The sequence below is a fragment of the Anarhichas minor genome, unplaced genomic scaffold, assembly GCF_050575085.1.
Source record: "Anarhichas minor isolate MPS153535 unplaced genomic scaffold, ASM5057508v1 ptg000045l, whole genome shotgun sequence".
Lineage (NCBI taxonomy): Eukaryota > Metazoa > Chordata > Actinopteri > Perciformes > Anarhichadidae > Anarhichas > Anarhichas minor.
In genome coordinates this window covers 5,989,275-6,004,519 of record NW_027466491.1, presented here as the reverse complement: position 1 = coordinate 6,004,519, position 15,245 = coordinate 5,989,275, and the positions used below count along the sequence as shown (strand labels likewise).

General features: G+C 44.6%; 1 protein-coding gene across 1 annotated transcript in view; it reads right to left on the bottom strand.

The window, feature by feature from the left end:
* Positions 1 to 4,644: 4,644 nt before the first annotated feature.
* The window catches only part of snd1 (staphylococcal nuclease and tudor domain containing 1), a 142,281-nt gene continuing 131,680 nt past the window's right edge, over positions 4,645 to 15,245 (bottom strand). Inside the window, exons 23-24 of the mRNA XM_076111852.1 lie at positions 7,198 to 7,242; positions 4,645 to 5,627 (exon numbers count right to left, since the gene is read on the bottom strand). Of these exons, the coding sequence (XP_075967967.1) occupies positions 5,562 to 5,627; positions 7,198 to 7,242 (111 nt within the window). The 3' untranslated portion in view covers positions 4,645 to 5,561. The remainder of the gene's footprint in view (positions 5,628 to 7,197; positions 7,243 to 15,245) is intronic.

Genomic DNA, 15,245 nt, shown 5'->3' with positions numbered 1-15,245 from the left:
TTTCCTGCTAGACAGCAAGCAGTAGTCGTACATCACATTAACACTTTTATCATCTTGATTGGGATCTTTGGACATTCAGAACTGAGCAGCAGCTCATCCTGTCAGGATGTGAAACGATATCGTAAACTCGGCATCTATTAAGAGGGCATCTCGTAACTTCAGCTTCATTCGTCAGACGTCTGTCATTAGCGACAAAAGTGCAGAGCTACACAGTAGTTAGCACTAAATGCATTGCCACTTTGGAATGTAATAGAATTTAAAAAAAATAATTTTAGGCATTCCAATAGGTCATTATCACCAAGGGCCTTACATTGGCGTTGGTGTTTTCCTACGGCACCGAGAGGTTACATCCTCAACTGCACCGGTTCGGTGTCTTGATGAAGTCTCTTCAAAATTGGAGTGATATTGCACACTATCAAGGCCCAATTACGCATGGCAGATCTATACATTTTATGCAACCGGCACCAGACAGAAACCTCGGCGCTTATGTGCACAGCAGACTTGTTGTGATAAATGATTCTATAGTTTCTACTGCAAATCAACAGGCTCTAGGAGAGTGTGTTCCTGCCAATCGTCTCTCGCAGTCTCCATCCAAAACAGCCTCATTTGATGATAAAGACACTATTTCTTTGCATATGAAAAAAGTCAAATCTAGCTAAATTATATAAGATATTCTAAAGAAATACATAAAAATAGCACATGCATAGAACTAGATCCATTTTTAAAATCCATTTTCATTTTGGCAGTACGGACGTATTAAACTGCATATGATTATTTGTTTGTGATATGTAATATACCCGAGGGCCAGTGTGTCACAAAATGACACACTGGCCCAAGTGCACTCTAAGGTGATTAAAACACAATGATTCTTAGTTTCAGGTGATTAATACACTAATGAAAACATAGTTATGATTATCATATTCAATATCGTCGCATAAGTCGCCCTAAATCCCACAAACCGTTGCTATAAAGCAGTACTTTTCTCTCCATTCAGCCTCCCATTAGACGTGTTTTCATCGTATTTTGGTTATTGACAGTTAAACTACAGGGTGTTTGGTGATTCACATGTCAGATGCTAAAAGCTCTTTGTTGCCGGTACTTACAGTCAATAACTATTATGACAAATATGTGTCGTGCTGAGGTTTTATGGTGTTCAACAACCCTGACAGATACAGACCGTGCGCCGCGCAGCAAGATGCTGGTTTGAATCCCACTGCCATCTAAAGAACTGCCATCCGCAATTTAATCTAAAGACGCTGCGCTGTTCATGCAGGTAGGAGAAAAGAAACACGAGAGAAACACTAAAGAGGCACTTGAAGGTAGCTCAGTGGCATGCTGGACTGGGGAAGTGGTTTGAATATTCTCCGATCTGTACATTTGTATGTCATTGTTGTTGGTTTTATATTATGGTGAGTCTAATGCTCTTGAAATCACTCAGAGACGAAGTGGCTGGCGTCTCCTATTAAAAGCTTTTTCAGGGTAGATTTCATCCCTAATGGTGGGAAAGTTATGTTGCTAAAACCATAGTGTACTGCACTCAACAAAATGACACGTAATATGTTATTGCACTGCTTTAAAAACATACATACAAACAATATGCTCTAAATATAGTAGAGCTAAGAGCTGCTACATTAGACGTATTGGCTCCTTTAGTCACTCTATGGAGCTCATTTTGAAATAAACGGGCCTTTTGATGCCTTTTCTATTTCATTGCAATATTTGCAAATGCTTTCATGCCGCTTCTGTGAAAGCTGCCCGGCTTTCAGTCTCATAACCTGGACACCACATCAGAGCCCATTCATACCGAGTCTGCACACGCCAGAGCGTTCTCACTCAACTAAATCTTCTCTTTTCCTCTTGATGTGTTGAGTGATATGTACTTAGCCTGTAGTCCGTTCAATTGTTATTGCTATTACTATGTTACTGTTATTAACTACAGTAAGTAACACTTCAATACATGCTGTAGGAGACATTAAATGTGTAATCCACAACGCATTTTAAAACCGTACGAAATGCAAAAATTGAAATTCATTGTTGGCGTCATGCAGATGAAAACTGTAGACACACAAACTATGTCACTGAAATCTATCCTACGTTTGGATCAACCCCCCCCAAATGTGTTTAAAAGCATATTCTCTCTTTCTTCTCAGGTTTGTGAATTATTCAGACGGGTTTCATTTTTCTCTTCAAACCCCTGAGAGGGGACATATGCCTCGGGTTCATGAAAAAAAAGACATTTCCTCATACGGTTGGTTTCTTGTTGGTAACAAATTATTGATCACTTTTATTTCCTCTTTGTTGCGGTCTTGCAGCTGCAGAGGTAGTAACATGTAAACACACGGATAGATCACAGAGAAACGCCATTTGACTAATTGAGAAAAAGGACCCGGGCGATGGGTGCTGTCGACTTACAAAGTCCTCACGACACGGGAACATTTAATGGTTTAATTGTTGACACATTTTTGATTTGGCTGCCAGCAAATGCTGTGGAAGGCATCAAATAATCGTCATTTTTAAGCAAGCAATTTGCTGACAACAGCTCTCGTTACGTCTGCTGGGCGTCGTTTCAACTGTGACAGCTTTACGAACACAGAGGAGATGAAACCAGAACGCTTCGCTCGCAACTCCAACGGACGACCGCGTTTCATACCTCTCACGTTCACTTTCTTTTTATTCCCTTTTGGTCTTCGGTAAGTAGACCTATAGTAGCTGCGATCTCATCAGCTCAGAGAGGAAAAGCAACGAGGCAAATAGGGAGAAATGTGGGAGGAGGGCAGAGAGACAATGGTTTGTGACAGAAAAAGGACATGGATGTAAAAGATCCATGTCCATGAGTCATCTGTCAGGACAGACAGGATTGTTAATTGCCATCAGAGCATATATCTCATCCCAAAATCTGGTTATTGGACGTGAACGCCGGTGATAAATTACTCGGACCATCTTTGAAATAGTGGCTCCTGACTTGGAATTAAGGCTGGCATCCAGTGGGGCGGGGGGGGGGGGGGATGATGGCAACACTTTCATTTTTTTAAAAACCTGTCCAACTTTTAATTCCACACGTACATTTTAAATCATTTTCTGACACCTATTTTTGTTACACCTTAGTATGAGCTTTTAAAACAGAAATAATACAAAGCCCAGGCAGGAATAATAATCTATGCCTTTGGTTCTTCACTGTGATCATGCAAAACCTACAGCGCTGCGTGTCATCTATCAACCACAGAGAAAATATTAAATGACTCCTGCCATGTGTAATTGAAAAACATGTCTTCGAGGCAGAGGCTGCGTTTTCAAAATTACATTTTGAATTTTAGCAGGTAGATTGATCTTGGGCGCCCCGTTGCAGGGCAGTTTGCAATAACAACCTCTGGTCACTCCTTCAGAGTGTTTATTTTGAAGACGAAAACAATCAGGTGTGCTTTTGTTCCCAACTGCAGTTGCTTTTCATATTAAAGTCAAACCAAAACGAAATAGCACGCTTTGATTTGCTTCTTTTTTTTTCTACTACAGCTTACATTCTCTGTAAATCCTGTGTCATGGGTTCTCCTTTTGGGAAAAATCTACACCCAAAAGGGAGAAATGTATGTTTCATATGTTGTAACCCATGTAGCATATTGCTTCTAGTGTAAATACTTCTACACACTGCTTATTAGATGCTTTGGTGTCTTGATCAGCACAGCTTTGCTACACTAGTGCCCTCCTCTATTAGTATAGTTCACTGATGGGTCAAACGGGCATGTCATAGTTAAGTGAACTTAGGTGAATTTTAAGAGTGCCCTCCGTCAACAAAACCCTAACTAGCCTTTGCTTTAAGCTACAGTTTCCAGTGCAAATGTGTTTCTCTTCGTCAATCACACACTGACACCAACACGCCCCTTCATATGTTCAGAAGAAAAGGACCCTTTCTGGTTTCCCAAAGACCACATTTGTGCTTTTTATTGGACAAATGTAGTTACATTGTTGAATTGTAAGGCAGTGAGCCAGTGTGATTTGTGAATAGCTTTTTAGAGATCTATTTTTTGAGATAAAAAAAAAAAGTCATAAACATTCATAGTATAGCATGTCGGTGCAGAATATCTCTGCGGAGAAAACCATGCTTTGAGCGCAAGGGGCGTCCCCTAGCGCTCACTACTATCACTGCTCACTAAACTTTCACAGGTTTGTATCAAACAAGTCGCCCTTCGTACTACTCGGTACCCTTTAAGTAGCTCTCCGTTTCAAAAAGGTTGGTGACCCCTGGTATAATAAGTCATATTGAAAAGATTTTAGTTTTCATGTGTGCACTTTTTCTGTGCGGCCCTCAATCATATGCAGGCTCCCTTATTTTGTCATTAGTCATCAAAACTTTGAGAACCCCTGCTTTCAATCATTAAAGTGATGAATGTGGTTTATGTCATATTTGGCAAAGCACAGTTGCTTTATACTCATTTATTTGTATAGCAGGCAATATTAAATATTTATGAGAACTTCATTATATCCCTATTTTTATAACTGTAGCATAGAGCATTTGAAGCATATGAACCAGAAAATAAATCAAAACTAGGGCTATAGTACATAGAAATATATGCTAAAATCCCAAGAAATCCCTCAGGCAGTGAGTGTACCAAGGGCCGTCTATTCATTTGTGAAAAAAAATAAACAAAACCCTTTGTTTGCTTTTTATTTAGGAGAATGCAAAGGTCCATTATGTGGAAACAAATTCAAACACGCTTTCTGCTGTGGCATACAGAGACAGAAAGAGAAGAGACTGCCAAAGACAGGATCATAACCATTTCTTTAGAATGTAAACTTTACAGAAGGAGAAAGAGAGATGATGAAACGCCAAATGATGGCATCCGCTGTTACTGGTCATAAAAGTGTGACAGTGAATAAACGACAAAACACTCCCCACAAAAACATCCGCAAATGTCATCACACAGATATACATCCAAGACAAAAATAAACTCCTCCCTTTTTTTTTTTTTTGTCTGTGTGGCTCCACCTACAGCATTTCTCTAAAATAAATCAATTTACACTTTTCAACATATCCTCACATTTACATGAAATTCATTAGGGAAGCATTTATTTGCAAAAAAAAACCAAGCGTCTCCCCCCCCCCCCCCCCCCCCAAACACCCAGTCCCTTTCCTGAAGAAAGCAGGGGTCAGAGAGCAAAGAACACGATTGGCTGAAACACGTACGTAAGTATCAGATTTATTGTCAGTCACACAGGAATTCTGCAGAAAAGGTAACATGGTAAACAACACAGATTGGCAAGAGTGCAGGCTGCTTAAGAAAAGAAAGGATGAATGGAAAGTGATTCCTGCATGATTATGTATCCATTTAGCATTGATAGCATGCTCTATTTGGAGCTAGGAGGGGGGGGGGGGGCTAGCTGGAGAAAATAAAATATGAGCAGAAAAGAAGTCTGGACTGGAGGGATGAAGTGTCAAATAAAAAGGAAGATCGAGTCAATGCTTGTCGTTTAGTTTTTTCGTCATCTGTCTTCTGTCCAATGCGTCACTCGCCGTCCATGGTGGTCTTTGGAATGGTGTTGATTGGATGGTCGGTTTCGTATTCTTTTTAACGTCTGTAACCAAACTCATCGGCATCGTCCGCACGGAAGTCTCCGTAGCGCCAAATATTGAGCTGAAGGGAAGAAAGAGAGAAATAATCACAAAAAGCCGTTATGTCCACACTTGCTTTGAATGGGTTCGGCAATAACCTCTCTTGCACGTTGCATGATAAATGGTCAGGAGAGAGAAAAGAAGAAGAAAAACAGAGTAGGCGGTAGAAGAAAAGCCAGCATGCAATGTCGAAAGGTTAGGTCTCTGCTTCCACAGCCCAGTGTGAAGGCCGCTGCATCATCACCACCATTTAATCAGATTCTTTGTGCCCGACCGTCCGAGCTGGAGGCCCACAGCGCCTCAAACACCACCCAGTCTATTGCTTCTCCTACTCCATTACATTCACACATCTGCAGCGCCTCATAAACCAGCACATGGACTTCCCAGCTAAATATTGCCTGCATTACAATGCAAATGGCAAAGTGTGTGTGCGCAGTTTGGATCGGTATCCAGTACGCTATTAGTTATTTAAATGTGGTAGAAAATGTGCAGTCTGAGGGGTGTGTGTGTGTGTGTGTGTGTGTGTGTGTGTGTGTGTGTGTGTGTGTGTGGGATGTTTCGTTTTTGGCTCTCACAAGCCTGCGCGCTCAGCTGTTAATGATGTGATTCATGGCTAATTAGCGACTGTGCTAATTAGAATTAGTTATTAGGATGAATGAATGAATGGAGCCATTTCTACATATTGCCATTCCCCCCCCCCCCCCGTCTCTCACTCCACCACCTTCTTTTCCCTCCTCCTCCTCCCCGACACCCCGACAACATGGTAGTAACTGCAATTGTGACGAGAGCCAATTCCACCTCCGACTGGCTCATTGTCTGCGCAGGCTGCACAACCACGGGGTGACTGTTAGAGACATTTACACGAGTAAAAACTAAAACAGGACGGGGCTCTGACACTTTGGACATACGGCATCTGAGAAGCTCATGCTAATAGACATCTATTGTTATTTATTTAGTTGTCTGTTGAAGGAGGAAAAAATACATCGACTTGCAAAGTAATCGCACAAGAATAAACACCCCCTATAGTTTTGCTTTTGTACAATGGAAATGTATTCATTCCTCACGACCTCCATTATTTCCATGCATTCATGAACTCCATTCCATTATTTTGCTGCCAATTTAAAGTGAACAGGCCGTTTCCTGGCCTCAAATAAAGTCATTTCCACCGGACAGTGTTCTGTCAAAGCTCTGTGGCTCGCCTCGTCTCAACACTGTGTGCCATGTGCTGCCATTTGTCCCTGCTCTCTTTCTACCCCCACTGCACACGTTTGCACACATCCGCCACCCCCACTTTCACAGTATGGACCTGCAACAGACTGTGGGCGACAATCCATACGGGACAATGGTGTCTGCCAGCGTAATGTGTCGCATCTTGAGCGAGAGATAGACAAAAGCAGCAAAGAGAAACGAGAGCGTCTCTCCGGTAGTTTGTACGGACAAGTAATTAGTGTCGTAACGTATTCTTGTTTTGGCAACATTAGGTTTCTCACCGAGAGGCCGAAAAACAACAACACAATTATTAGGAAGAGGAAGCGACAGAGGAGCTGGTGTAAAGAGAGAGGGAAAGACAATGAGTGGAGGACGTGACTTACCCTGGCACTCTTGGCAGATTCTTGACTGTTCAGGTACTCTGTCACCTAGTGCAGAGAGAGAAGAGTCATTAGCATGTCGCATCACTGCGTCACAGGTCGGGGTTTAAAGGATTAAGGTGCATAAATGCATCCTTTTGCCCTGCTCTGCTCCTGAAGGGCACTTGCTCACCCCCTCTCACCAACACTGGAGTCTCGGATCAAGATAACACGCACACACACACACACACACACACAGCCACAGAGTGGTGGTGACACAGCACGGGACGCTGATCGTACCAACGTGTGAAGGAAGCGCAAGGCGTGCAGACCGCTACATTGCGGCTCACTGTTTGGGGGGGTCATTGCTTTAACCACCGCGTGCAGGGCATCACTTCGCACTTCATGCGACAACTCACACTAGCAAAGCCACTGGAGATGAGAGGCTCTCGTACCCCCTCGTGTATGCTCGCCTCAGGCCAACACCTCACTGGTTTGTAGTGATTTATAACCAAGTGCATTCAAAGGACGTCTCACTACGCTACGAGCTGAGTCCCAAGTTCTACCTGCGGTTCATGTATCAAAGCTCTCTTGGACAGTAAGTCTAAGACTTTCCTATAAAAAAGTACAGTTATTCATAGTATCAACTGACAGTGGAAACACTGGTGGCTAATGCTAGCATATCGACCATATAGACATGTGACACACACACATGCAAGTTGCTCAGTAGGAGCATCAAATGATCTAGCGCTGGTTACATATTAATGCATTTGTTTACAGGGACACAGAGAAGTGGACAAACGTAATATGGACATTATGCTGTAAGTACAGAGAGGAAGAGAGAGGAGGGAGGCAATGTGCAGAGTTGAGCATATTGACCGCTTCTGCTAGAACCGCCATTTAACCTCAATGAATGAACCAGTGATGAGTCATAGGGCAAAGGGGTGGGGGCTGGCTGGGGCTGAGAGAGAGAGAGAGAGAGAGAGAGAGAGAGAGAGAGAGAGAGTGTGTGTGTGTGTGTGTGTTTGGTCAGATGGGTGCAGTGTAAGTGGATGTATGGGACCTTGGAAAGCCCGACGGCAGACACTCTGAGTGGAGCTGTCCTCCACCATTACAATGTCAGCGATGATACAGTAATAAAGCCCTACACACACACACACACACACACACACACACACACACACACACACACACAGTTCACCTCACCTCCACCACGTTCACCCCTGGCCACTCACATTCCGTCTGAATGTACAATGTATATAAAGTATAATTAATAAAAAGAAAGAACTCAAAGAAAGCAAAAAAAAGATGAGGACAGAAAAGATGAGTCATCGAGTTGTTGTGATGGATTCAATTGTGCACCATGTTTCGTAGCTTATTATAGTAGCAGATGAGCTGGATTTCACACTCAGACGATCACACACACACACACACACACACACCAGAACAAGATGCCAGATGCCAAACTGTCAAGTGTGGATGGGGCCCTGGAGTTTAATTGCTTAGCTAGCTTGTGCACGTAGGTTGATTTGATAGCGACGCTGCACATGGCACCGCCAAGATAACAGACCTGCAGCTGGATTGTACAGCCACTCTGTGGAAGGGAGTGCATGCGTGAGTGTGTGGCTTGGGAAAGTGCAGTGGCTGCACAAGTCATCCATCAAAGCCAACTAAAGGAGAGATTTTTTTGGAAGGCGTTGGGATATGGCATCTCGGTCCCATCGGGCAGATGTCCCCGTATGGAGGACCCAGCGGAAGATATTTCACCGACACAAAAGGCAAAGCGATGCCATTTGGGCTTTGGAGGGCGCCCGTAGCGGTTCTAGCCGTCTTTCCCAGTGCTGCACTTTGACAGCTAGGGCCCGACTAAAAGGATGTGGAAGAGGGTTTTCATATCTGCCAAAGTGGATCCAGCAATATTTGAACACAGAAAAGAGAGACTTTACACGAGAAAAACGGCTCGCAATATAAACCCCAGCTCAACATAGAAATCATGTTCACGCCTCACTTTTGCCAAACTCCACGTAGCCGAGAATCAGCATCCAAAGAATTCTGTGAAAGACGCTTAGTCGAGAGCACTACAGCACAATACGCACAGATGACATGCCGCCATATTGGCGCTAGCGCGGTGAGCCTCTTTGTGCTCCGGTCGGGAGGGTGCCTTTCCTGGCTCGCCCTCATCTTTCACTGTTCTGCTCACTTCAGCTCAGCGCAACACAACGGCCAATCAGTGTGTGCAGCTGAACACCGATGATGACAGCCCCACGTATCCTGTCCCGGATCCTTCTTTCACAGCCTTTCTATTGGCTCCAGTAGGGAGGCATAATAGTTCATTCAGACGCAAACAGAAGCAAAAACCCATGTGGAGATGACTTAATAAAGGACTTTTTTTTTTTTTGTCGCCTTTGGGAAACAAGTGCAACGTTAAACACGGGAGGATGGAAAAGGAGGAATGATGGGAGGGTTGTCGGAAACAAAAATAAATGATGCTCCGGCAAAGCGAAGGCGAGAGGCCGACGAGGAAGAAGCTCAAAGTTGATTATGTGTTCCGGGTGAGGAGGAGAATATGAAACGCAACAAAGAAAAGAGGATAATCAATGAGGGGGGAAGGAAAACGTAGCGTTTTGAAAGGGGATTGGGTGGCAGAAGGCGGCGGGTGACAGCGAGCTTGTCGGGATGACCCTACAGAGCTCCCATATGCCAGACAGATGCCATGTTTGGTGAGCAGCGGCCATGGACACTGGCAGTAGCGGAGGATATGCCGCTTGGCTGAGTCGGATGCTGCGTATGTTGGAGTGCCCCCGAACATGTGCGATTTAAGTCCTCGCGTGCATTGAACTCGGAGTCCGCAACACAACAAGTCTCTGAAAGTTTAGCTGAAGTCAATTTGTTATCATTTCACGCCAACAGTTCACTTTTGGGTGACTTTGTCAGCCTTCTGAGACTAGAAAACCATCTGTTTTTGCATGCAGGTAACGTTCTAGCTGCAGACTTGGTGGGGAGACTTTGTGTAAGTGTGATGCTTTTCGTAAGACGAGCGACAGGTGGTGCGGGTCTGGTGTTTTGGCACTTGTCTGCCTGGCTGTGAATCTCTCTCTGCCTGAGAGCGAGCCGGCGCATTTGCCCGCGCTGGCCGGCATGCCATGCCCAGGTGGTGTTCTGGTAAGCATGGTGTGAAAGTGATGGATCTGAGCAACCGCTAACGTGGCAGCTTTCCGACAGGTTGTGCGCGTCTGGTGCGTAGGTGAGCTGCCTCGATTTTTTTTTTTATTTGTAATTTCACAGCACGCAAAAAGTGCGAAGTGAAACCAGGTTTTGGATCGGGTGCATGTGAATGGCAAGTGACTGATCAAAGTTCCAGCATCGGGGTGTGCTCTCTTGGTCCTTGCTGCTGAGATGGGATGTCACGCGATGTAAAAAAAAAAAAACACTCGAGTGGAAAAGGGAACAATGAGGCTCGTCCTCCACGCAGGTTGAGCTTTTCTCATTAACAGCAATGACGATCAGACGCACAGCCTCCCAGACAAGAGCAGTCAAACTCCAACCACAAAAAAAACAAAACAAGGAGAAGCTACTCACTCCAATTTGTCAGTTTCTTAGTTGCTGCATTGTTCGTTCTTTCCTACTGCTCTCTCAATCCTCATTACATCGCCGTCTCCTTTTGACTCAAAGCAGCCAACTCTGCACACGGCAGGTTGTAGTCGGAACCGTTTGCCGGAACATAACTTTTTATGTCTGCAACTCACACTGTTTCAAGTGGAGTGCGCTTGGCTGAGCTGTGGATTGTAGTCCTAAGAGATGCCTCTCATTTAAACATGCCAAGTGCATGAATACTGCATGGCAAGCAGGGAGCAGGGGAAAGTCTCCTCAGACTGTTCATTGTACAAGTGGTTTGATAGTGAAAAGGCTCATAAGCAGCAGATAACCGGGGAGAGAATCCTGGTGTATGCGTGAGGGGATGTTGGTTTGTTTAAATAGATTTAGGATGAAAAGATCGCCTTTGACTTTGCTCATTTTTACAGATGTGCCTTTTTGTCCCATACAAATAAGAGAAATTCCATGAATGACTCTAAAAAGGCAAAAAAACACATTAAATACAAAAAATTGTCAATGATGCAAGAGAACCTGCAGTCTTCTTTTTGCAGAAAATAACTGTTAGATAGACTCTTAGTTAGCTTACATCAGTTTACTACTTTATGAACAATTCTGGGTGTTTCTTGTGAAAAGCTGAGCCTTATATGTACATCATCATGTGTATGAGTGTCATTGTCCTTATCCGGGGTAAACTGGGAATACACCATGTTGCATGCTGGTCCCCCCCCCAGCATGGCTGTCGGAGATCAGGCGCTTTGGCGGGAACGTGGCATGACAAGCCCACCAGCATGGGTTCATAGAGTTAAGAAGGACACACACATGTGAAACACGTGCACGCACACACAACAAATGCAAGGACTAACAACAGATATCACAAAGAACATTTTCCAACGCTCTCCCAGGGGCACTGGAGAGAAAACAAGTCTTACGTAAACACTAATGCATTATAGAGATATGTCACACACGCATGCAAACACACACTAACTTTTATAGAGGCTGCGTAAGGAGTTTGCTCTTTCTTTTCTCCAATATCTATTTTCCATCTCCCACGAGGTCACAGAACTCAAAACAATATAAGATTTTGAACTATGTGGCGCCTCCACCCCCCTCCTGACAATCCTCCACTCACCCCTCAGGGCGTGTGGGAGGGAGGATATAGTGTGCGACTGTGTGTATAGATCTGCAGAAGATGGAATGGCGCTCGGGAAGTGGCGCGTGTCAGCTAGGACATGTCAAGAGGGCCCTCAGAGCAGTGGCAGCAGGGGGAGGCAACTGCCTGTGAAAGTGAGTGTGTGTGTGTGCAGCCAATAACAGGGGAGCAGAAAATGTCCATTAAAAGGCCTCATCTCTAACTCTACTTGTAAATTAGGTATTGAGTCATTGGTGGGGAGCAGTCATGCTGTCACATACCCATGAAGCTCAGTGGGTGTGTGTTTATATGTGCCCTGTGGTGTTTTTTTGGCGTGTGTGTGTGTGTGTGTGTGTGTGTGTGGTGGGGGGGGGGGGGGGGGGGTTCTTGATGGGTGTCGGGGTTGAACAGAGAGGGCAGCAGTCTGAAAGTCAGTCAATTGGTGATCTGGATTCGGCTCAAAGCTATTTATAGACGACACGCTGAAGAATCTTTGGGTTGGGGTGGAGGCGTGGGGGACCTGACCATGGCAGGATCCATGGGGCTGGTTACTGGTTCTCCTTGGAAACATACATTTTAACCCCCTATTTTTATTCTGTTACTCATTTAGAGTGAGGGGGGGGGGGGTGCTATGTTCGTCCACTCTGCTTGGACAACAGCGGCGCTACGACATGAAACGCTGTTTGCCCGTGAGGCCTCATTTTTGTTACAGCGAGATTACTGGATAGTATCAGTGCCTCAACAATACGGCAGCAGCACACTACATCACACGAGAGCCCCCTTACTGCCGGGTATGTGTACCACACGACACAATAGGTCTTTGATAAATGGAACAGCCCATCCCTGGGGGCATCCTGTGTATGTGTGACTACACTTCTTAGCACACCATTTCATCTTCATCTACAGTTTCAACCCCCATTAACACAATTACTGCGCAATGCAACCGCTGCGCTGTTAACTTCACCGGGGGGAAAAAAACACACACACACTACCCATGAGGCAGTTTATGTGACAAGACAGGGATGAATAAAAAAGAGATAGCTGCATCGCATGTGAGCCACAACTTAAAGGCTGCCCTTCTGGCCCCTCAAAGCTACTTGAACGCTCAACATTCATACATGAAGAGCAAGGCCTCCGAGTGAATACAGCAACAATAGAGGGAAAGAAGATAAAAGGAAATAAATAAATAAAAACTGCATTCCCCAGGGGGCTGCTGGGTAATTAAAGATTCCAGGACTCTCATCTGCAGCTTTCACTCTTAGGGAGCCACCTCACAGCTGTCTTTCCCCACAATCTTCCTTCTGCTGACACACACACACAACTCTGTAACATTTCAATAAAGATCTGAAGCAAGTCTTTACAAACATGCGTCTATACATTCATCTCTGCAGTAGGGAAAGCAATGGAAGTTAGGTCTAGGTCGATATATAGGCTCCGTCGCTATTGGTGATTGATAATAATTGGGCTCGCTAGGTAGCGACAGACACGTCCGTGTTTGTAATTGACTTGTAATTGGCAAACGGGAGATTATTAGCTTGTAACGCTAATGAAGTTTGGGGGGGGGCTAGCAGCGATCTCAGTTCGCTGAGGTGACTGGGCGACGCGCAAAAACCACCGGTGAAAAGCAGCAGAGCACAAAATATAGTGCTTCTAACCACACAGTCACCTTCCAAATGAGTCATTTCAGCTATTTCTGCAACAACAAAAAAATGCTAAATCTGAGTGTGAGTCAAAGATAGCAGCTGCAGGCACTTATTACCCGTGTACCCAATCAGGTAGAAAGGGAAAAATACATTTATAGTGTATGTAGTTATCCGTTGAGCCCACTTTCTTTCTCTTGTTCTTTTTTAAATATTAGCCCCGAGGCACGCACACACACAGTTCTTGTCTCCCTACTGTACGCCTTCACTTAAAACTATAAAAGAGAGGCATAACTGTCAACTCAGTGTGAGCTCACAGGGCAGAGCCGGCTGATGCAAGTTGCAAATAATTGCAGATAACAGCATTTCAAAAAAGAAAAATCACAGCTCATTATGAGGCCAACGCCAGATCTGATCCGAGTGCCTCTCCACTTGAATTCCTGGAGGTTATTGTTCATCATGACATAGTATGGAAAGAAAAACAAAAAGAAGCAAATTAGCACCTCCGTTCCTCAAGCTCACCGGGAGGAAGAGTGGGGAAAGTACCGGGAGTTGAGGGAGTGACGTGCAGAAGGTGGAGGAAGTAAGAGGAACGGAGAGTAGGAAAAAGTGAGTGATGTTGTGGAACTTTGGAACGAGGGGGAGAAAGGAATGGAAGAAACCAGACTGAACAATGAGTGGAGGAACACATTAAGAAGGGTGACGAAAGAGAGAGAAGTGTTTTAGTGAGGGAGTGCGTGCCAGTGTGGCAACTTGCCATTCCGAGCGGTGGTTAGTTGATGGTGCCAGGACAATTTAAGGACGGCTTAGTATATCTACTGTGCCTGAGGTGGAGACGGCATGGAGTCAGTGCGAGTGTCAGGCCAGAGAAAGAGAACTCTAAATATGTCGTTTGTACACACACACACACACAGGGCGGTTCTTGTGCATGTTGAGGCCCTTTTGATGAAACTTTACACTTTTGTGGCGGATAAAATCGATGCACTCACATCCACTAGATTTCATACTAAAGGGGAGAAATAGCGAGTGCCGTTCAACTCCACTCAAGAATTACTGAGTGGTTGACGCCGCTCTAACTATGGCTGCCAAGAGGAACCATTACCTTCGAGAGTTGCTAACAGCTCATTTACGACACCAATAGCAAGAGAGCACGTACAATTGGCTGCCACTTTGCATCGCAGCCATTTGCTCCTGACAATGTACAGCAGTGCTGTGCCTGAGGCAACAATACAAGTTGATTTCTATAGAAGCCTATTCTCAAGGTCTATATCTGGATTTAAAATGTCTTGAGTGGCGACAAAGAGGAAGAGCAGGTGGAGAAACAAATAGACGGGTAGTGTGATGCAGGAAGGCAACAGAGCTGTATTCTTTGAGAGAAAATATTTGAAACTAGCATGACAGTTCCTGGCCCCTGATGTACCTACTGTATGTAATGTGAGGTACATTAATGCCCCTTCTGTTTCCTGTGCTGGTGATAAAGCAATGATATCACTCACTGACGATAATCTAAATATCAATCTCTCATAAATAACACGTGCGCTAACGGACTACACATGATGTGCCAGATGTATGGCTTTAAATCTGCTTGATTGTGAGCGTCGGATAGATTATACATATACGAGGGCTCCCATTACATTTTGGGTCAGTTCATCGTATATAGGACAATGTCAGTTGCACTTATCTTCCATCGGCACCTCTGGGTCACTCTG